This window comes from Amblyraja radiata, chromosome 18 (genome assembly GCF_010909765.2).
Source record: "Amblyraja radiata isolate CabotCenter1 chromosome 18, sAmbRad1.1.pri, whole genome shotgun sequence".
NCBI classification, from domain to species: domain Eukaryota; kingdom Metazoa; phylum Chordata; class Chondrichthyes; order Rajiformes; family Rajidae; genus Amblyraja; species Amblyraja radiata.
In genome coordinates this window covers 19,482,050-19,503,404 of record NC_045973.1, presented here as the reverse complement: position 1 = coordinate 19,503,404, position 21,355 = coordinate 19,482,050, and the positions used below count along the sequence as shown (strand labels likewise).

The 21,355-nt window shown below is 42.1% G+C and overlaps 1 protein-coding gene across 5 annotated transcripts in view; it reads left to right on the top strand.

Annotated features, from left to right (window-relative positions):
* itpr1 (inositol 1,4,5-trisphosphate receptor type 1) overlaps nucleotides 1-21,355 on the top strand; it is a 375,823-nt gene that overhangs the window by 89,491 nt on the left and 264,977 nt on the right. For 4 of the 5 annotated variants that reach the window (XM_033036757.1, XM_033036760.1, XM_033036759.1 and 1 more), the window contains exons 5-14: nucleotides 4,173-4,259; nucleotides 5,527-5,685; nucleotides 6,712-6,810; nucleotides 8,462-8,545; nucleotides 9,423-9,569; nucleotides 10,284-10,388; nucleotides 10,477-10,521; nucleotides 18,549-18,703; nucleotides 20,925-21,024; nucleotides 21,106-21,266. In XM_033036757.1, coding sequence (XP_032892648.1) covers nucleotides 4,173-4,259; nucleotides 5,527-5,685; nucleotides 6,712-6,810; nucleotides 8,462-8,545; nucleotides 9,423-9,569; nucleotides 10,284-10,388; nucleotides 10,477-10,521; nucleotides 18,549-18,703; nucleotides 20,925-21,024; nucleotides 21,106-21,266 — 1,142 coding nt within the window. The remainder of the gene's footprint in view (nucleotides 1-4,172; nucleotides 4,260-5,526; nucleotides 5,686-6,711; nucleotides 6,811-8,461; nucleotides 8,546-9,422; nucleotides 9,570-10,283; nucleotides 10,389-10,476; nucleotides 10,522-18,548; nucleotides 18,704-20,924; nucleotides 21,025-21,105; nucleotides 21,267-21,355) is intronic. The other variant, XM_033036758.1, reaches the window with a different exon arrangement.

Below are 21,355 nucleotides of genomic sequence, written 5' to 3'. Positions count from 1 at the left end.
TAAATCTAGTAGAATTTAAACAATTTATATGCTGAGTATATTTGTCCATTTTAACTCAGCATTTCACAGCACAATCGCAAGAGTAGTTTTTTATTGGTGAGATGTTTCATATTCTATCATAAGGTCATAAGTGATAGGTGCAGAATTAGCCATTCGGCCCATCAAGTCCATTACGCCATTCAATCATGGCTGATCTATCTCTCCCTCCTAACCCTGTTCTGCCTTCTCCCCATAACCACTGATACCCGTACTAATCAAGAACTTATCTATGAAGATAAGCATCATAGAAGATCTGTGACGGCCTCTGTGCAACATGAGAGAAATTCAGTATCATAAGGCCCTGGGTAGATGCAAAATGGTGTTGGTGGTGGGAGGTGAAGGGGAAACCCAACAAGTGTGAGTAATGTAAGAAGGAACTGCAGATGCCGGTTTAAATCAAAGATAGATACAAAAAGCTGGAGGAACTCAGCAGGACAGGCGGCATCTCTGGATAGAAGGAATGGGTGACGTTTCGGGTCTGAGGAAGGGTCTAGACCCGAAACATCAATCATTCCTTCTCTCCAGAGATGCTGCCTCTCCCACTGAGTTACTCCAGCTTTATGTGTCTATCTTAGGTGTGAGTAGTTGTGGACTCAACTTGTGTGCCCTTGAAAAACACCTTAAAGTGCCGTAATCGATTTGGGACATGGTACATGGATGTGGACAGGCGGCTGCTGGAGGGATCAGGAGACAAGTTTGCGGTAGTTACAGATCATGGCTGCAGCAGCTGTACAGGTGTCAGAGGTTATGGGGAGATGGCAGGAGAATGGAGTTAGGAGGGAGAGATAGAACAGCCATGTGCAAGAAAACTGCAGATGCTGGTTTAAATCGAAGGTAGACACAAAATGCTGGAGTAACTCAGCGGGTGACACAGCATCTCTGGAGAGAAGGAATGGGCGATGTTTTGGGTCGAGACCCAGTCTGAAGAAGGGTCTCGACCCGAAACGTCGCCCTTTCCTTCTCTCCAGAGATGCTGCCTCACCCGATGAGTTGCTCCAGCATTTTGTGTCTACCATCGATGGATCAGCCATGATCGAATGGTGAATGGCGGAATAGGCCGATGGGCCGAATGGCCTAATTCTACTCCTATGACTTAAGACCTTATGAATCCAAGCGCAGATAGAATGCTGATCACAATCCAATATCCACCAAGCTGGGAAGCAGCATTGTATTTGGCCAGATTCTTGAAGAAATGAAAATACAATGGCAACAACATTTCAAAAGGACATTAATTGTCACTTTGCAGGGTGTGGAGAAAATGCTGGACAATGAGAGACCTGCAACATTGTATCCTTGTATCCTTGCATCTTTGCATCTATTTATCTGTTTTCATTGATGGGCCGACTGGCCTATTTCTACTCCTATCTCTTATGATGTTGTGATGATGATGATGGCAGAGATGCCCATGAGAGACCCTTGAACAGTCAGGTGAGCGAGAGTATCGGGCACAGCCTGCAGCAGCTGCATGGAGTGGTGGTGGAAGGATCCGATGGCCTTACACTAGGTCAGGCTAATCCCTATTTCATCGATCCCCAGCTGACAAAAGACTAGGCCTTAATGGAGAATATAAGAAATGCATAACTTCTTGGGTTAAGGCCGGACTTTTTAAATGCTTGCAAGTTGCTAGATGGTGCCAGAAGATGCCAATTCTCTGCGTGCTGTTCCAGAAGAGGTCCCCTTGAACTTGTGTACAGTATGATTCGACTGGGTAGCATGCAGGACAATCATTTCACTGTATCTAGGTGCACGTGACAATAAGGAAATTAAACTAAACTAAACTGTCAAAGAAGAATGTGGATGTTCTGTTGATGTCTTGGCTGTTATTCATCCAAAAACTGACATCCCTGAAGCTAATTGCTTGGTCACTATCTTATTGTACTATCTTTCCAAGAAAAAAGTATTAGCTATGTTTCCCTAAATCTAGCAGCAGCTACACATTCAATATACATTTTGCAATGTCTAAAGGTGTGAAAATCACCTTATAAATACATCTTTATCCTATACTGGTTGGTTAATAGGTTCGGACAGTCTAAGTTGCAAATTGTTTGAATGTTCGGTGTATATGTAAAGGAAGAACTTAATGGCTCATTGTTTCCCAGATCAAGTCAGTTTAAAAACACTTTCCTTTTAAACACATTTTATTTTGGATATTTACATTGCTGGCAAGGCCAGCATTCATTGCAAATGCTTAATCATCCTGATGTGGCGGTGAGTTGCTGCCTTGAACTACAGCAGCACTTTAGCTGTTAAGGGCCTGTTCTGCCGAGTTTGTCCTCGACTCATACTCGCAGCATGGTCGACATGAGGTCGTAGGAGGTCTTCGTAACTCTCCTTCATGCTCGAGAGTGGTCTCCACGTACTCGAGGCCTCAGCTGGGTCGCGGCGTTTTTTTCATTATGTTAAAAAATGCTCGCGAGTAAAAAAAGGTCGCCATGGAAAAAATCGATACTTTTTTTACTCGTAGGCTTAGTCGTAGTAGGTCGTCATGTTATTCGTAGGTAATCGAGGGTAGTCGAAGGTAATCGAAGGTAGTTGAAGGTAGTCGTAGATAGTCTTCATCATAGTCGAAGGGAGGTGGAAGGAGATCGAAGGATGTCGTCTTCACTCTCCACTATTCGGTGTCCAATTTTCCCAAAGTTAGTCGTAGCTAGTCGAAGCTGGTCTTCAACGTAGTCAAAGGAGGTCTTCTACATAGTCGAAGGAGGTCTTCAACATGTCATTTTTTCAAACTCTCTTAAACTCTTCTAAACTCGCCAATTAGGTCGCCCAAGTGGGACAGCCCCTTTACTGATACAACTGGGTTTCAGGGGACATTTAAAAGTGAACAGTGCTGCTTAGGGAAGGCTGAGCCAAATATTCTACACTAAAGGCTGTGACTGAACTAGATGGCATTGTAAACTAAACCAGTAGATTTGTGGTCCTCTATATATAGAAGAAGAATCCATCTATTTAGTGAAGTGTATTTTTAAGTTGTTATCTTGGACATATTGTAAAAGCTGAAGCTTTCATTTGATGTCTTCTCTGCAATGTTCTTTTTGGCTTTTAATCTTGATTGTTGCAGTTTGGCCAAAACTCTTTTGGCATTGGTGCCTTGATGCTTTTGATAATTGGGTTGTGTGTTCCTCATTCACCAGCTGATTTGTTCACGTTCCAGATGTGATAAAGCAATTTTTTAAAGCGTGTGGAAATGTCCATTGAAATTCCATACAGGCGCCTAGGTGTCCTGACTCCAGTAATATTGAGCACCGTGTTTCATAACTCTTTCTGATCGTCTGCCTGATTCGCAATAAAACAACTTTCTCCTATTTGCCCAAGTAAATCTGAATCTGACCATTTCTGCAAAATGCAGAGTTAATCTTTAAAAGTTGTCAACGATAATGTAAATGATGAAGTAAAGCATTCATCGCAATCTCGGGGAGATGTCCAAGGTTACTTTTGTAAAGATAGCCACAGTGTGCTGTGGGTAGTGCAGCACATAAATTATATGCAGAATGTTTCTGTAAACAGCAGCTTGATGATCGATACAATTTCAGTGATATTGCTTGAAGAATAATTATTACCCTGGACAGCAATGTGGTGGATATCTTTCTACACATTTTTGTCAAGAGAATCAAGAGTGTTTTATTGTCATATGTCCCAGATAAAGCAATGAAATTCCTACTTGCAGCAGCACAACAGAATATGTAAATATAGTGCGTTGTAAATAGTCAACAAGAAAAAAAGGTTCAAGTTGTGTACACACACACACGCACACACACACACACACACACACACACGTGCATACACACACACGCACAGATACTAATAGTGCATAAAGACAAAACCAATACCCCCATGTCTATGTAGTTCTGATTGCCCTTTGGAGGGCAAGCACAACTCGTGTCTTGTTTGCTAATTGCCACCTTCAGCAATTTATCAGTTCCTCTGTCGTGAGGCTGAACAAGCTTCATGTAGATTTTAGAGAGGTTCTCAAAACCAATGGAATACATGGTTCTAGGGAAACAGTAGCTTATATGTCCAAGAGTACTCTCTTACCTTTGAGTATGTTGGAGAATGTTCAAGCCATGGTGTGCTTGGGCTAATCTAAAGGTTTGAGGCAGCCACTGATCTGATGTTTGTGCCTCTCTCCACAGCATGCTTCAGATCTGGAAAAGAAGCAGAATGATTCGGAGAACCGGAAGTTGCTTGGAACAATCATTCAATATGGCAATGTTATCCAGGCAAGTGCAGGACATGTTGATGGTGTCCCGACTAACACCCTGCAATACCGTGCTTCCAATATGCTGCCCCTCTGGTCCCACAGCCATGTGGCTCCACGTATCCTGGAGTTGTCACAGTCACTGTGATCCCACAAAGTGGGGTGCTTCGCAAACAGCAACTAGGTCACAGATGGTGGAATCTGAAGCTCCATTTCCAAACTCTCATAGAAACATAGAAAATAGGTGCAGGAGTAGGCCATTCGGCCCTTCGAGCCAGCACCGCCATTTAATGTGATCATGGCTGATCATTCTCAATCAATTTCCCATTCCTGCCTTCTCCCCATAGCCCTTGAATACACTAGCCCTAAGAGCTCTATCTAACTCTCTTTTGAATGCATCCAGTGAATCGACCTCCACTGCCTTCTGAGGCAGAGAATTCCACAAATTGACAACTCTCGGGGTGAAAAAAGGTTAACCTCATCTCAGTATTAAATGACCTACCCCTTATTCTTAAACTGTGCCCCCTGGTTCTGGACTACCCCAACATCGGGAACATGTTTCCTGCATCTAGCTTGTCCAAACCCTTAATAATTTTATGTTTCTATAAGATACCCTCTCATCCTTCTAAATTCCAGTGAATAGAAGCCCATTCTTTCATCATATGACAGTCCCGCCATCCCGGGAATTAACCTTGTGAGCCTACACTGCACTCCCTCAATGTACTTCCTCAAATTAAGAGACCAAAACTGCACACAATACTCCAGGTGTGGTCTCACCAAAGCCCTGTACAACTGCAGAAGGACCTCTTTGCTCCTATACTCAAATCCTTTCGTTATGAAGGCCAACATGCCATTAGCTTTCTTCATTGCCTGCTGTGCCATGTGATCATCTCCGATATCATGTGCTGCTGATGGCCTTTCCTGTGTCGCTGACTGGAGAAGTTTAAAAATGATTGAAATTCAATTAGAAAATAAACTTCAACTATGCTCATTTAATCAATTTACACAACAGGTTTGTTTTGCTTTTAAAAGATTTACCTTTCTTAATAGATCATACCCCCTTGGCTGAGCATGATCAGAAAACACTCATAGATATTGATACATGGGCTTGGGCCAAATACTTTTTAAAATTTGTGTGTTCTGTAACCAGTTCTCTATGTTGTCATTCTTTGTCCTGTCCAGCACCTTGCATGATCTTCAATGGGAACGCAAGTGGTGTTTCCAAACTCATACTATTGTTGCTGTTGCAAATTGCCTCCCTTCACTTTTGTGACCTTGTGACTCTATAGCTGTTGCACCTGAAGAGCAACAAGTACCTGACGGTGAACAAGAGGCTGCCAGCTCTGTTGGAGAAGAATGCCATGAGGGTGACACTAGATGCTGCTGGCAATGAAGGCTCCTGGTTTTATATCCAGCCATTCTACAAGTTGCGGTCCATAGGTGATAGTGTAAGTAGAGGACTTTGGCTACATAGTGTGAAATGCAGAATAACACGAGCTTGTGCCACAATGGGTTAGGATGCTTTTAACAAAATGTGAGATTTTAACTTTTGCTCTTGACATGGCTTCAATTTGGTTTAATTTGTTCTCTTGAATATTGTCTGTTCGAGTTCTACAGAGAGATGCAGCACAGAAGCAGGTCCTCTGGCCAATCAGTCACCCATGTTTACGCTAATCCTCCCCTCATCACTTTAATCTCCCCACATTCCCATTAAATGTCCAGATTCCACCATTTCCCTCTGCACAAAGGTTGTCCACAGCAGCCTGCATGTCATTGAGATCTGGGAGGAAACTGGATCACCTAGATGAAACGTTCACAAATGCAGGGAGAACAAGCAGGCTTCACATAGACAAGCCTGAAGGTCAGATTGAAACTGGATCTCTGGCACTGAGAGAGCTGCTTTATGAACTGGCCCACCGTGCTGCTATGCTATTGTTGGAAACACTGGAGCATCCCGTGAAAATATGATATGGAAGTTACAAACTATATTTAAATCAGACTTTCATTTATTGCTTTTTCCTATTCTGTCTCATTAAGATTTGGCAGATCAGTAAAGTTCTAGTTTTGATCCCTTGGGTTCCCGGTGTCTCTCTCTGGAGGCAGTAATAAATGCATTGACTTTCAGAAGAAAGGATATCTCACTACTAATTGACGTTAGTAGACCCTGTTGGACTACTGTGCTTTGGTGCAGAGGAGGATTGTGCATTCCTGCTGTCACTTCAAAGTCGCATTGAATTCCGAGAAGCCATTGAACATTCAGAAATGTATTCAAATATGGATTTGGCATCCATGGGCCAAACAAGGAAGAAACCTGGTACTGTTAAAGGCCGGCCCTTTTAAACCAGATTCCTCTGGCATATTCTAGAGAACCTTCAGTCCAAAGAGCTCAATTTGAACATCTTGTAATTGAATGCAGATACCGGAGCAATGAAATGTATATCCATTCTTAAATGGTCTCTTTTTTCACCCCATAGGTTGTGATTGGAGATAAAGTGGTGCTGAACCCAGTTAATGCTGGCCAGCCACTTCATGCCAGCAATTGTGAATTGGTCGACAATCCAGGATGCAAAGAGGCAAGGAATAAACACTATTTGTTTCGTGGCACTATACCTCATGTGGACCGTTATTCATTAAACAGTATATGCAGTGGACATTTTGTGTTAGTGGGAAGTAAACAAACATCCAGCAGACAGATGAGATTTCAGTTGTTTTAATAGGACTCGTTTTGAAGGAGAATTTTTACCTGTCAAGCGAATTTTATGTGCTTCAGGCCACCAGGTGATTAATCTGTACTTGAGCCAAGCTGATTATTATTTAATTAGAAAAAGGCACTATGATGTAGCATTTAGTCGGTACTGTAACCCTCAATCTCCTGATTTCTGAGGGCTTACAAATAAGACGGGCTTGCTAATGGCATGAACCACAGAGTCATAGAGCTTCACACTATGACAACGGGCCCCGCAATCCAACTGGTCCAGGCCAACCAAGTTGCCTACATGAGCTCGTCCCATTCACCTGCATTTCTCCCATATACCACTAAGCCCTTTCAATCCATACACCTGTCCAAATATATTTTAACCATCGTAATTATGCTGCTCCTTCTCCCACCCCCCCATACACCCTCCTGTTATCAGGCTTCTGAATGGTCCTTCTATAAGCTAGGGCACTGTTCGATTCACCTCTAACCCATTCAGGACATTGGACTTTGTCCAAGGAACTGATGTGTTACAATGTTGAGACCTATATTCTGCACTCCGTATCCTCCTTTTTGCTCTACCTATTGGACTGGAGTATGAACTGATTGTATCTGTATTTGGTGTATTTGATCTTTTTAGGACCATGCAAAACAAGGCTTTTCACTGTACCTCAGTACGTGGCGATAATAAACCTAAACCTCAGTACATTTGAATATGATGTCCAAGCCTTTGTACTTGATGGAGATGGGTGTGCCAGATGCCTTCTTCACCATTCTGTCTATCTATGTTGCCAGTTTCAGTGTACAATGTATTTGTACCTCTCACTATTCCACAATATTCTCCAGGGCCATGCAATTTACTGTGTAAGTTCTTCCCTAGTTTAACTTGAACATGCATCACTTTACACGTGTCAGATTTAAAGTCCATCTGTCATTCTTTGGCCCTTTAGCCTAGTTGATCCAAATGGCAGTGTAATCTCAGAAAATGTTATACACTGTCCACCACTCTACTGATTTTAGTGTCATCAACAAACAATATTAACCATGTCAACTACATTCTCATACAAACAATTAATTTAGATGACAAAAAGGGACAACCACATTAGAATATTTTACATTCGATAAGCACAAATCACCAGTTGACCTCGCAATTGCAAGTGAGCTGATTTATGAAGCTGCCCATATTCTGGAAATGCCTTGCTTGTACTGATTGGGAACACAGATTTTGTGTGAATGATTAGAGTCAACTGAAGAAGACAAGTTGAATAATGCTGGGGATTTTGCCGCTACGACTCATTTTAGAGAAAAATTTGATATTTTTAAGCACAATTGAAAGCAACGAATAAACAAAACGACCTTTTTGGAGGCTGAGATTAGGACAATAGGAACTTGAATAACAAACTTGCGTTCTTTGGAAATTGTGTTTTGCAACAATCTATCAAGTGCGATCAATTTAATTGAAGTTCTGTTAAAAATCAACCCCACGCAGTTGTTTTAATCAAGATATGCTTGCATGCTGTCTGTTCCAGGTTAACTCTGTGAATTGCAACACTAGTTGGAAAATCGTGCTGTTCATGAAATGGAGTGATAATAAGGAAGACATCTTGAAAGGGGTGAGCTAATTGGCACTGCCTACAATGTATCTGAATTGAATTATAAACATTGATGTTCAGATGGCTCCTGGAGGAAGTTGTTGAAAACATTGTCCAAGTAACAGATTCTTCTGATGCAGGGTTCCAACCTAAAATGTCACCTTCCATGTTCTCCAGGAATGCTGCTGACCCACTGAGTTACTCCAGCATTTGTATCTATCAACAGAATGTAATCCCTGTCTAGGGACTGCTCTAAATAATGAAGCAGTGTTTGTGATGGTGCTGAGTCCCTTTGGGAGTATGCAGATGAAGGAAGCAACCAGCCAATCTCCCCACCTGCCTGTTTTATCGGAACCATGTGTGTGATACAGTCTGTCGATCCCACTTTGGACTCAAAAGTCATTTCAGATCCTGAAAGTAATTTATCCTTAACCCCAAAGGGAACATAAGATGCTTTTTATTTACTTTGAGCATACAGGGCTTTTGTCTACAGTAGTTTAGTTTAGAGATACAGCGCGCAAACAGGCCCTTCGGCCCACCAAGTCTGTGTCGAACAACGATCCCTGGAAACTGACACTATCCTACACGCGCTAGGGATAATTTAGAATCTTACCAAGCCAGTTAGCTGACACACCTGTACGTCTTTGGAGTGTGGAAGGAAACCGGAGCTCCTGAAGTAAACCCACGCAGGTCACGGGGAGAACGTACAAACTCCTCACAAACAGAACCTGTAGTCAGGATCGAACCCAGGTCTCTGGCGCTGTAAGGCAGCAACTCTACCACTGCGCCTCTGTGTCACCCAGTTGGGAACTATTGCCTTAAAACAAACCTTAATCGATGGTATCTCGGTTCCCAACACCAAACTATTAATGCCATTATTTTAATCTTGCTCTCCTAGGGTGATGTTGTGAGACTGTTTCACGCAGAGCAGGAAAAGTTTCTCACCTGCGACGAGTATCGGAAAAAGCAGTATGTGTTCCTCAGGACCACAGGGCGGCAGTCTGCTACGTCAGCAACCAGTTCCAAGGCACTGTGGGAGGTTGAGGTATGGCATTGTGTTTAAAACATCACTCGTTGTAGTCAGGTGACATTTACACCACAAAAATGTCCACACAGGATGAAACTTGTAACCGGTTCTAGTCGAGGTCTGACATTCGCTAATCAGCAAAATCCTTTCTCCCCATAACTTCCATCTCCCATGTACCAATAGAATCCCAGATCCCAATAAACTGCTTGGATCGAGGGTCCAATTCCTCAGCTTGACGTTGGTTGTCTCCATCGATCTAGTCAAGACTGGTGAAAACTGATAAATAGATGCAAGAATGCATGAGCAGATGTACAATGTTGCAGCTGTCCCATCGCCCAGCATTTTGTGCCAGCATTTTCTCCACACCCTGCAAAGTGACAATTAATGTCCTTTTGAAATGATGTTGCCATTGTATTTTCATTTCTTCAGGAATCTGGCCAAATACAATGCTGCTTCCCAGCTGGGTGAATATTGCATTGTGATCAGCATTCTACCAACGCTTGGATTCATAAGGTCATAAGTGATAGGAGTAGAATTAGGCCATTTGGCCCATCAAGTCTACTCCACCATTCAATCACGGCTGATCTATCTATCCCTCCTAACCCCATTTTCCCGCCTTCTCCCCATAACCTCTGACACCTGTACTAATTAAAACTTACACCTATTCTTTGGGCAAAAAGGAAAGAATGCAGGCAAACATGGCTAAAATAGCTTGTCTTCACTGTTTACTAGGTTGTTCAACATGACCCTTGCCGTGGGGGAGCTGGGCACTGGAACAGTCTTTTCCGCTTCAAGCATTTGGCCACGGGCAATTACTTGGCTGCTGAGGTTGGTGATGTGAGTGTTTCCTATACTTCAGAGTTTTTCAAATTTAACTAAGTTGCGATCTCTGCAGGGCCTAACGTTGAATTGTTTTTTTTTTCAGGGTAATCCAGATTACCAGGAGGAGTGTCAAGAATCCCGATCATCGGTGAGTGAAGTTCATGTCATTCATGTGGCAATGATATGAGACAGCTTGACACTGCATATTCTTGAGTAATGTCTATGATCGTCATTGAGCCAAATGGCAATGAAACAGGTACTTCAGTTTACTGTGCAGAAAGGAATGGCAGATGCTTGTTTACACTGAAGATAGACACAAAAGGCTGGTGTAACTCATTGGGTCAGGCAGCATCTCTGGAGAAAAGGAATAGGTGACGTTTGGGGGTGAGACTGAACCGACGTTTCGGATCGAGCGTCTGAAGAAGGGCGTTGACCCAAAACGTCACCTATTCCTTTTCTCCAGAGATGCTGCCTGACCTGCTGAGTTACTCCAAAATTCTGTGTCTACCTTCATCTTACTGAGTCCACGCCAACTACCAAGCAACCATTGACATTAACCATTCATGAATCCAATTTTAACTTCCCCACATTCCCATCAACATCCCCCCAATTCTACCATCTACTTGGGGTTGGGTGAGTGGGTTGGGTGGGGAGGAGGGGGGGGGGGAGGTGGTAGAATATACAGTGGCCTATTAATTGACCAACCCACATGTCTTAGGGATGTAGGAGAAACTGGAGCACCTGGAGGAAACCCACGCTGTTATAGGGAGCACATATAAGGTTTCATTAGATAGCACTGGATGTCAGGATTGAACCTGGAGCTGTGAAGGCACCAGGTCCACTAGCTGAACCACTCTGCAAAGTATTTCCTGAAAATCATTGTTATTCCCCCGGCTTTCAACAATGTTTCCAGATGTGGAAGTATCGAATTTCAAGCTAATTATAAAGTTTTCAATGAGTTTCATTGCCACGCAGTGATGGAATTGAATATCCCTCCATCTTCAGAGGTAGGTGGTATTGATCAAATTCTTAACCTTTGTATTCAAGTTTAAAAATAGGAACAAAGCAATTGCTAAATGCAAAGGGATGAGATTCATTAATTTGTGTTCGTTCAATCACCCTGACACATGATAAACTCGGATGATTTATTGTCTTACTCTGGTGATTAGTGTAAAGAAGTGATTAGTGTAAAGAACATCCAGGTTGCTGAAAAGATGTAGGAACTGAAGGCCCAGAGTGGCTTATTACAGTAAAGAATGTTGAACGTTCCACATTGAGTTTCCAATTATTCTTGTATAATATAACAAAAATATAACCTTCTGAAAGCAGTTAATAATTTAAATGGAGAACAACTCAGTGGGACAAGCTGCATCTCTGGAGAGAAGGAATGGGTGACATTTTGGGTCGAGCCTTCTTCAGACTGATTCTTCAGTGGGATGGTAGAGAAAGCTGATTCAATAATGGCTGTCATAAAGGATTGAATGGCTGAATGGAAGAAATGTTGTAGGGCTGTGGAAAAAAATGAATTACAGGAATAGGTAGCCCTTTCAGAGAAATAGTGCAAGGCCGATGAGCCAAAGGCCATTGCATTTGTGTCAGGATTGTATGGTATTAAGAGATGTCTGGTCATGTACAAATGACAGCAAGATAATGTAGGACACTTCCAAGTTCATATCTTATCACCTGCCCTCCCAACTTCCCACCCTGTAATCTGTTACCAATATTACCCCCATTTTGTTTTCTGTGCTAAAAAAGATTGCGAGTAATTCTCCAATAGCATGACATAGTTTGGTAATATCTGGACTGCTGAGAAAATAGGTGAAAGGCCATGTGGCTCAAAGATGATTGAAATATTGATATGGATTTCCACTTTGGTAACTGATCATTATTGAAAGGTTCATTTATCACATGAATGATCATATCAAAGTATCGATCAATGGGAGACCTTACAATCTTTTTGTTACTATAAATTGTACAATCTTCTTGTACAATAAATATAATTTATTTCCCACATTTGCCAGTTGGGTTTCTTTGATGGTAATCGTTTGGTAATTTTCATAGTTTTCCCAACCCCTTAGCTCCTATGACTAGGACGAGGTGGCACAGCACGTAAAGCTGCTGCCTCACAGCGCCAGAGGCCCAGGTTCGAACCTGACCTTGGGTGCTGTCTGTGTGGAGTTTGAATGTTCTCCCTGTGACTATGTGGGTTTCATCTTGGTTCTAGGATTTCCTCCCACATCGCAAAGACGTGTGTGTTTGTACTTTAATTGACCTCTGTAAAATGCCCCCTAGTTTGTAGGGAGTGAATGAGAAAATGGGATAACATAACAATAGTATGAATGGGTGATCAATGGTCAGCGTGGACTCGCTGGGGTGAAGGCCTGTTTCATGCTGTGTCTCCAAAACTAAAGATGTAATTAGTTTTACCTTGCCTGAGACCGCTGAACTTGGATTCCACTTCTGGTGAAAGATACAGTTTGAGCAGCAGGGGGAGTAGTTACTCTTTCTCACTTGCTCCTGTGCTCACTTCGAAATTGTTCTTTTTAAACCTCAATGAACGTGAATGGGTGCCGAAGCAATCTGCCCCTTACAATCAGACACAAATTTTAACGTGGAGATGTCTGTACTCATCTCTATTTATACATAAAATGACTGAATGTGATCAGTTCTGAATAGTTATTGGATTTTAAGTTGACTGCCAACTGGAATTGGATCTTGGCGGCAGGGTTAATGTCAGTTTTACCGATTGCAGATTCACCGTTGCTATGAACAAACATAAGCTGAACCTCCTGAAGGGAAAGGCTGCAATGCTGTCTTATTGTATTTGCTACGTGAATTATCTTTTATTTGCATGATGCCAGATGTGCACATAGATGGGAAGGCCAACATTTACTGCCGATACTTGATTAGCCCAGGTCATGATGGTGAGACCAATATGGTCCTTATGGTGAAAGAACTCTGCTATGTCTGTGGGTAGATAGTTCCAGTGTTTGGACACTAACTCCCTGGTCCTGGTCCTGGACTGAGAGTGCTATCCTCCAACAACAATACCCATCTCTTTTCTTCCTGACTTCAGATTTTCATGTCAAATGTGCCTGGATTTCATGGGTTGACATTTGCACCTTGCCTGAGGAGTTAGGCTAGTTCATCCATGTTTGGAAAAGACTGTGAAGATATCTGGACCTAATACATTTTGATAACTCGGTGCAGTGCATGACACCTTGCTGACAGGGTGGAATCTAGACAGTTTGATTTATTTTTTTTGGAAAAGGTATACCAGAACCCTCACCCAGGGCCAGGACCGTGGAAGATGACCAGCTCCTTACCAGGTTGTTGGCTTGATGTCAGTGTTGTAACTATTGGAATGGAATAGCTTGGATAGAATCATATCAAGTTCTCGAAATGTCTTCAGCATTGCAGACTATCAAATAGTACCGGACAACCTTTGATCAAATGAAGCACATTAACTGAAGATTGGCTTCCGTGGAGGTGGGGTTTTGGAAGGAAGCTGATCAAGATCATCCACTTGTTCCTTTGGAAGATGGTTGCAAATGCACACGTTTGCACTCAGTTTCATCTCCTGCACTTGTACTGTGCTGTCGGAGAGGTTGCTAATATTCTGAATCCTCCTTGCCTGTGGGTTGCTAAATTGTTCACCATCATTCACTCCTTAAAATGGTAGAACTGTGGTTGGGGGGAGACACTTTGCTGAGGATAGCAAACTTTATTTTTATTGAGCATTGAGAGTTGTTTGTTTTTGCTTGTTTGCACAAATATTTAACCAAGGAAGAATTTCAAGTATATTTAAAATGAAGGATTAAAGTGTTCCTGCTCCTTGTCCCCTACTCTGCACTCATGTTTGTCTTAGCTGGTGGCTTCCTGATGCCTCAAACATCTCACCCCTTCCATCTCCAGCCCGATCCCAACCGCTCCCAAACACTTTGTTTTCATGCCTTGTCATCTACGTCTGTCTATAATCTATGTCTCAAAATGTCCAATGACTTTTCAATTTCCCCCAAAATTCTCCCCATTCTTTTCAAATGCTTTTCCTTCTAAACAACCTTTGCCCAGGCATTTAATCATCTCTTTGGCTTTATTCCATTCTTGTTCATGTGCCTCAGTCAGATCACGTGTGGTTTATCAGGATAATTTGTGGGCCATGACCTAGTGTCCCAAGGTGGAAACAATCATTAGACTTGTTCTGGCAAGTTTCACTTGATGAAACAAGTCATTTGACTAAATACAAATGTTCTTGGTATTATAAAAAAAAATGATCCTGCATCAAAGAACAAGCTGGGCATTGATTAGCCTGGTTGGCATTCTGTTGCCCTCCACTTGGCTTAAGAAGGCCATTCCTCTTGGCTTGATGAGGTATTGCATTCATCTCGTGGAAATTGCTTGTTGTCGTGATGCATATCAAATGGATCTCATGCTAGATCTCAGTGAAATAAATGCCTATCATATGACTGTCTGCATGAAAGTTGAAGTAATTGCTCTGTACTAAATTGGAAAACTTGTTTAAGTGAAATAAGTTAGACCATAAACAACAGATGCATGAGTCGGCCCTTCAAGCCTGCACCGCCATTCAATGTGATCATGGCTGATCATCCCCAATCAGTACCCCGTCCCTGGCTTCTCCCCATATCCCCTGACTGCAATCTTTAAGAGCCATATCTAGCTCTCTCTTGAAAGTATCCAGAGAACCGGCCTCCATCGCCCTCTGAGGCAGAGAATTCCACAGATCGTCTCCGTTCTAAATGGCTAACCCCTTATTCTTAAACTGTGTCTCCTGGTTCTGGACTCCCCCAACATCAGGAACATGTTTCCTGCCTCTAGCGTGCCCAAACCCTTAACAATCTTATATGTCTCAATAAGATTCCCTCTCATCCTTCTAAACATCCAGAGTATACAAGCCCAGCCGCTCCATTCTCTCAGCATATGACAGTCCCGCCATCCCGGGAATTAGCTGCACTCCCTCAATAGCATGTCCTTCCTCAAATTAGGGGGCCAAAACTGCACACAATACTCCAGGTGTGGTCTCAAGAGGGCCCTGTACAACTGCAGAAGGACCTTTTTGCTCCTATACTCAATTCCTCTTGTTATAAAGGCCAACATGCCATTGGCTTTCTTCACTGCCTGCTGTACCTGCATGCTTATTCATAGACTGATGAACAAGGACCCCCAGATCCTGTTGTACTTCCCCTTTTCCCAACTTGACACCATTTAGATAGTAATCTGCCTTCCTGTTTTTGATACCAAAGAGGATAACCTCACATTTATCCACATTAAACTTAATCTGCCATGCATCTGCCCACTCCCCCAACCTGTCCAAGTCACCCTGCATTCTCATAGCATCCTCCTCACAGTTCACATTGCCACCCAGCTTTGTGTCATCTGCAAATTTGCTAATGTTACTTTGAATCCCTTAATCCAAATCATTGATGTATATTATAAATAGCTGCAGTCCCAGCACGGAGCCTTGCGGTACCCCACTAGTCACTGCCTGTCATTCTGAAAGGGACCCGTTAATCCCTACTCTTTGTTTCCTGTCTGCCAACCAATTTTCTATCCATGTCAGCACTCTACCCCCAACACCATGTGCCCTAATTTTGACCACTAATCTCCTAGGTGGGACCTTATCAAATGCTTTCTGAAAGTCCAGGTACACTACATCCACTGGCCCTCCCTTGTCCATTTTCCTAGTTACAGATTAGTCAAGCATGATTTCTCCTTCGTAAATCCCTGCTGACTGGGACCGACCCTGTTACTGCTATCCAAATGTGCGGCTATTTCATCTTTAATAATTGACTCCAGCATCTTCCCCACCACCGATGTCAGGCTAACTCGTCTATAATTCACTGTTTTCTCTCTCCCGCCTTTCTTAAGAAGTGGGATAACATTAGCTACCCTCCAAGTTAATACTTGACAACTGTAATACACAGACTGCATTGATCTTGAAACTCCTGACTTAACTGTGCAACAGATCTTCCAGATGGCTGAACATTTAATGCTTACTCTGGGCAAATGGGAAACTGCCTTCAGAAATATTGACTTCAGACCACCATTGCTACTGGCAGTCTGAGCACTTACTGATAAGTTTGCCGGAAACAATATTCCCCTCGCGTAAGATTTGTTAGAAGTGCTTGGGGTGAAATGAGGAGAACAATTTTTTTTTAAATTGGAGAGAAAGAGTGAGCAAGGGAAAGATATCTGATCCTGATTGGGAGAAGGGGGGTAAAAATCAGCAGAGATCACATCCTGCAGAACTCCATCCTTGAACGATGGTGTACATGTAGTTGCAGAGAAGGCCATTCTCCTGAAAAATAAGTTGGAAATTCCTCCATTAATTCGTAACGCTACAAAACAAATCCTATGGGAGATTCCTCATAGCAATAATACATGACTAGGCACAGGGCAGTCACTGTACACTTTCAGCGAAAAATTAGCCGGAAAACCCATTTGTTTCAAATCTTGAACTACCGTTCTCCAGTAGGTAATGTAGCCTTTTCCCTGCTGCCTCTTGACTCTTGAGAACTTTTTATCGCTTTTTTCCAATTTGCTCCACAGCGCCATTCTCCAACCCCACCCCCCCAACCAAACTATACAAATTGACAAATTGCAGATTGATTTATAAATAACAGTATCCCCTCGCGTAAGAATCAGATTGATAGATTCATAAACACGACTCGGATTGTAAGAAGCATTTTGTCAGTTCTTATTCCCATTTGGGTATTCAACTTCCATTTTATTGCCTGCTCTCTAGTTTATATGATGACATTTAGTTCAAATATGTAGTTGACTTGGCTTCACTAATCAATCCTGGTAATGCGTAAAACATTGCCTAGTCTTAGAACAGATTTTATTTTTATCATTCTCAGCCTTGCAAATCTGATAGCAATCCTAAATATACGATTCATTGCTTTTTTTCCCTTTTAAAATATTTTATGAACTTCTGGTTCCTCCGCAAGTGTGGTGCCAAAATCTCTCCTTATTTCGTAAGGTCAGGGGGTAAATTCGCCTACCCAGGGGGTAAATTTGTTGATTCTGGAATTGTACATATTTTTTCTCATTGACTGTGTTTGGTTCTGGTATACCGGTATCTGTTTATCATTAGTTGTTCATAAATAAGTGAAATAATATTGTTATGTGCTATTAAAGTTGCCAGGTGTAAATGGGATGAAAAAGGTTGGGAACCCCTGGTCTATAATTTAATGTTCACTTTATAATTTACTGTACGGAATCCTCTAGCACAAGATTTTCACACAGGATTGTACTGTGTATGGAACTGGCGTGACAATAAACCTCTTGAATCTTGAATCTTGAACTAGAGGGCATAGATGTAAGGAGAGGGGGCAAGCCTAAGGGGCAACATTTTCATACAGGGGGAAGTGGGTATTGTTAAAGAAAACTTTAAAACACACCACAAGGATCGGTAAGGCAATCAAGACTATACTTTATTAAAGAGCGTACAAATAAAACAGCCTTTGGGAACAGTTAGTCTGGACTGTTCCCCAAACAAAGATTCATGTGATCTTTTATGCAATTTTTTTTCTCTGTTTGTTTCCACTAATTAACCCATAACAGATTTCATAAAGGCACTCCAACATTCCTCTGCTATCAGAATGCCCCAAGAGCAGCCATGAATCATGCACCTCCAACAGACTCATTCACGTGCTTGGGTTTTTCTTCACAACCAACCCCCATGACCACTATCCGAAATGTTTTCTTTCCTTTGACCTCATTCTCCCCTTTTATGATTTTATTATTTGACATTAAATGAAACTGGCTGCCAGATGAAGTTGTTCGGGTGGGTACAATAAGAATGTTTAAAGGACATTTGGACAGATATATGGGTAGGAAAGGTTCAGAGGGATACGAGCCATCCGTGGACAATGAAACTATCTTAGATGAAGTATCTTGGTCGGCATGGACAAGTTGGGCTGAAGGGGCTGTTTCTGTGCTCTATGACATAACAGCTCAAAGTTTAATAGCTAAATGTTGCAAGGTCTCAATGTGAACCAATATTAACTGTGAGCTAATAGATTTTGAGAGGCCTGCTGAAGATAACAGGTGAGCTGGCATTGTAAATAATGTTCGTGATTTAAATTGCTAAGATACTCATTGCAGTTCTTTACCATATTATCTCAAAACCTTTGTGTGCAATGTCTTCACCAGAATGACTCTGAGCTGGAAGCATTGAGGAACAGAATATGCAGTTTCCAGGAGAAGGTGATGTACATGCTGGTGTCAGTACCCGAGGGGAACCACATCTCCTCCATCTTTGAACTCGACACAACCACCCTCCAAAGAGGAGACTCGCTTGTTCCAAGGTATGGCTGATTGGTGACTTGGTGGTGGGCAAGTTTATTTTCAGTTTTACAGATGGTAATCAAGGAATGGCTGTTTAATTTTTGGCATATTATAATGGTTTAAATTTATCTCTTGGTGAATAGAGCAATAAGGTTACATACATCTGGTGAAATATGTTGCTGACATATTGTTCTCATTGTCTGCGGTGTTGGAGTTATAAATACAATTTGATGAGGTTCATAAATAGAAAAAGACACCCAATTCTTGAAAAAACTGTTAAAAACAGAAGATGATTATACAACCTTTTGCTGCTAATTTGGTGGACAATTTGTGCACTGATCTAATGAAAGGGAGACATGCATTTACCTGCTGCCCTTTTTAACCTCTGGGTGGCTAAATTAGTATTTTAGAGCTAATGTCTCGTGTGGAAGAGTGGTCAGCTACAGTACAGAAGCACTTATACTTGTGTTCTGCGTATATATAGAGTGTAAACTGCTGCTCCAGAATATGTAGATGCTGTTTTTTAGCGACGATAGACACAAAGTTCTAGAGTAACTCAGCAGGTCAGGCAGCATCTCTGGAGAAAAAGGATGGGTGACATTTCGGGTCGGGACTCTTCTTCAAAAACGTCACCCATCCTTTTTCTCCAGAGATGCTGTGAACTAAGTTCTGCTGAGTTACTCCAGCACTTTGTGTCTATGCCAGGATACAGATCGAGGGAAAATCCAGATAGTATTAAGCATCTGTACTGAACCTGTACATTATGTAACAATACACATGAATGCATAACTGAATCAGTGGAAGAGGGAGAACTCCTTTCCCATCTCAGTGAAGATTGTCATGCACCACAAGGCATGTCTGATAAAAGACCTTAACATGTGGTTACTGATCCAATACATGTAAAATCTCTCACAGAATTTGAAAGGAGACTATAAATCATGTGTAAACGTTGAAATTGATATCTGCCCATATAAGAGTAGGTTATTTGATGTTTTGCTAATTTAAACATAGCTGCATTTAATATAGGGAAAACATAGGGTTAAAGATAGCAGCTGATAATATTTTGCCTGCGGTGCTGAAATGTGTTGCACGCCATCTTATGATAATGTGGTGGGAAGTAGGGACAAACTGTGAACATGGATTTAAATTCACAATAACAGTGAAGTTTGTTCTTTGAAGATATTGCATTCTCATGCCAGGAGTTCACACTCAATTAGGAACAAAAATTCATGTAGTCAACTTCACGCACACATATGCAGTGTGACAATGGAAAATAAATCATTGTCAGCTAATCTATTGGTCTCCTGAGAAGTTTTATTCTAACACTGTGATTCAATATAATTTGCCTTGAATTTTGGCCTCTTGTGTATCTCCAGTTTCTTTAACAAGAGGAGTTGAGTATAGAAGCAAGGAGGTCCTTCTGCAGTTGCATAGGGCTCTAGTGAGTCTACACCTGGAGTATTGTGTGCAGTTTTGGTCCCCTAATTTGAGGAAGGACATTCTTGTTATTGAGGGAGTGCAACGTAGGTTTACAAGATGGCGGACTGTCATATGCTGAGAGAATGGAGCGGCTGGGCTTGTACACTCTGGAGTTTAGAAGCATGAGAGGGGATCTTATTGAAACATATAAGATTATTAAGGGTTTGGACACGCTAGAGGCAGAAAACATGTTCCCGATGTTGGGGGAGTCCAGAACCAGGGGCCACAGTTTAAGAATAAGGAGTAAGCCATTTAGAACGGAGATGAGGAAACACTTTTTCACACAGAGAGTTGTGAGTCTGTGGAATTCTCTGCCTCGGAGGGCGGTGGAGGGCGGTTCTCTGGATACTTTCAAGAGAGAGCTAGATAGGGCTCTTAAAGATAATGGAGTCGGGGGATATGGTGGGAAGGCAGGAACGGGGTACTGACTGGGGATGATCAGCCATGATCACATTGAATGGTGGTGCTGCCTCGAAGGGCCGAATGGCCTACTCCTGCACCTATTGTCTATTCCACTTGGCGGTTAGATTTCAGCTCTGAAATTTCATCATTTAACTTTCTTACACCCTCCTACACTTCTTTTCAAGATATTTTTTTGAAACCTTTTTATTTGGACTTGAATGCCGAGGTGTCAAATTCTGCTTAATTACACCATAATCTTGAGCCTCGGAACATTTTACAACATTAATATAAATGCTTGAAGTAGCAACAAGTGGTCAAAATCAATGACAAATGACGTATGATTTGAACATTATTTTTCAGGAATTCATACGTTAGACTCCGGCATCTCTGCACAAACACGTGGGTTCACAGCACCAATATTCCCATCGACAAAGATGAAGAGAGACCAGTTATGCTGAAGGTACGTTTTAATCAAACTTAAATGTAAAGTCTTTAGATTGTGAGCTAACTGACAGAGTTGCCTCTTCTGCTTCCACTTCAGATCGGCACATCTCCAACAAAAGAAGACAAAGAGGCGTTTGCTATAGTGCCTGTTCCTCCAGCTGAAGTGAGAGACTTGGACTTTGCCAATGATGCCAGTAAAGTGTTAGCCTCAATTGCTGGCAAACTCGAGAAGGGTACGATCACACAGAATGAAAGACGGTAGGTGACAGCCCTGTAGCACACTACCAGCTATTGACCACCCAGGTTTTCCTTGAAAAATGTGTAAATTCTCTCCCATCTTTCATTTT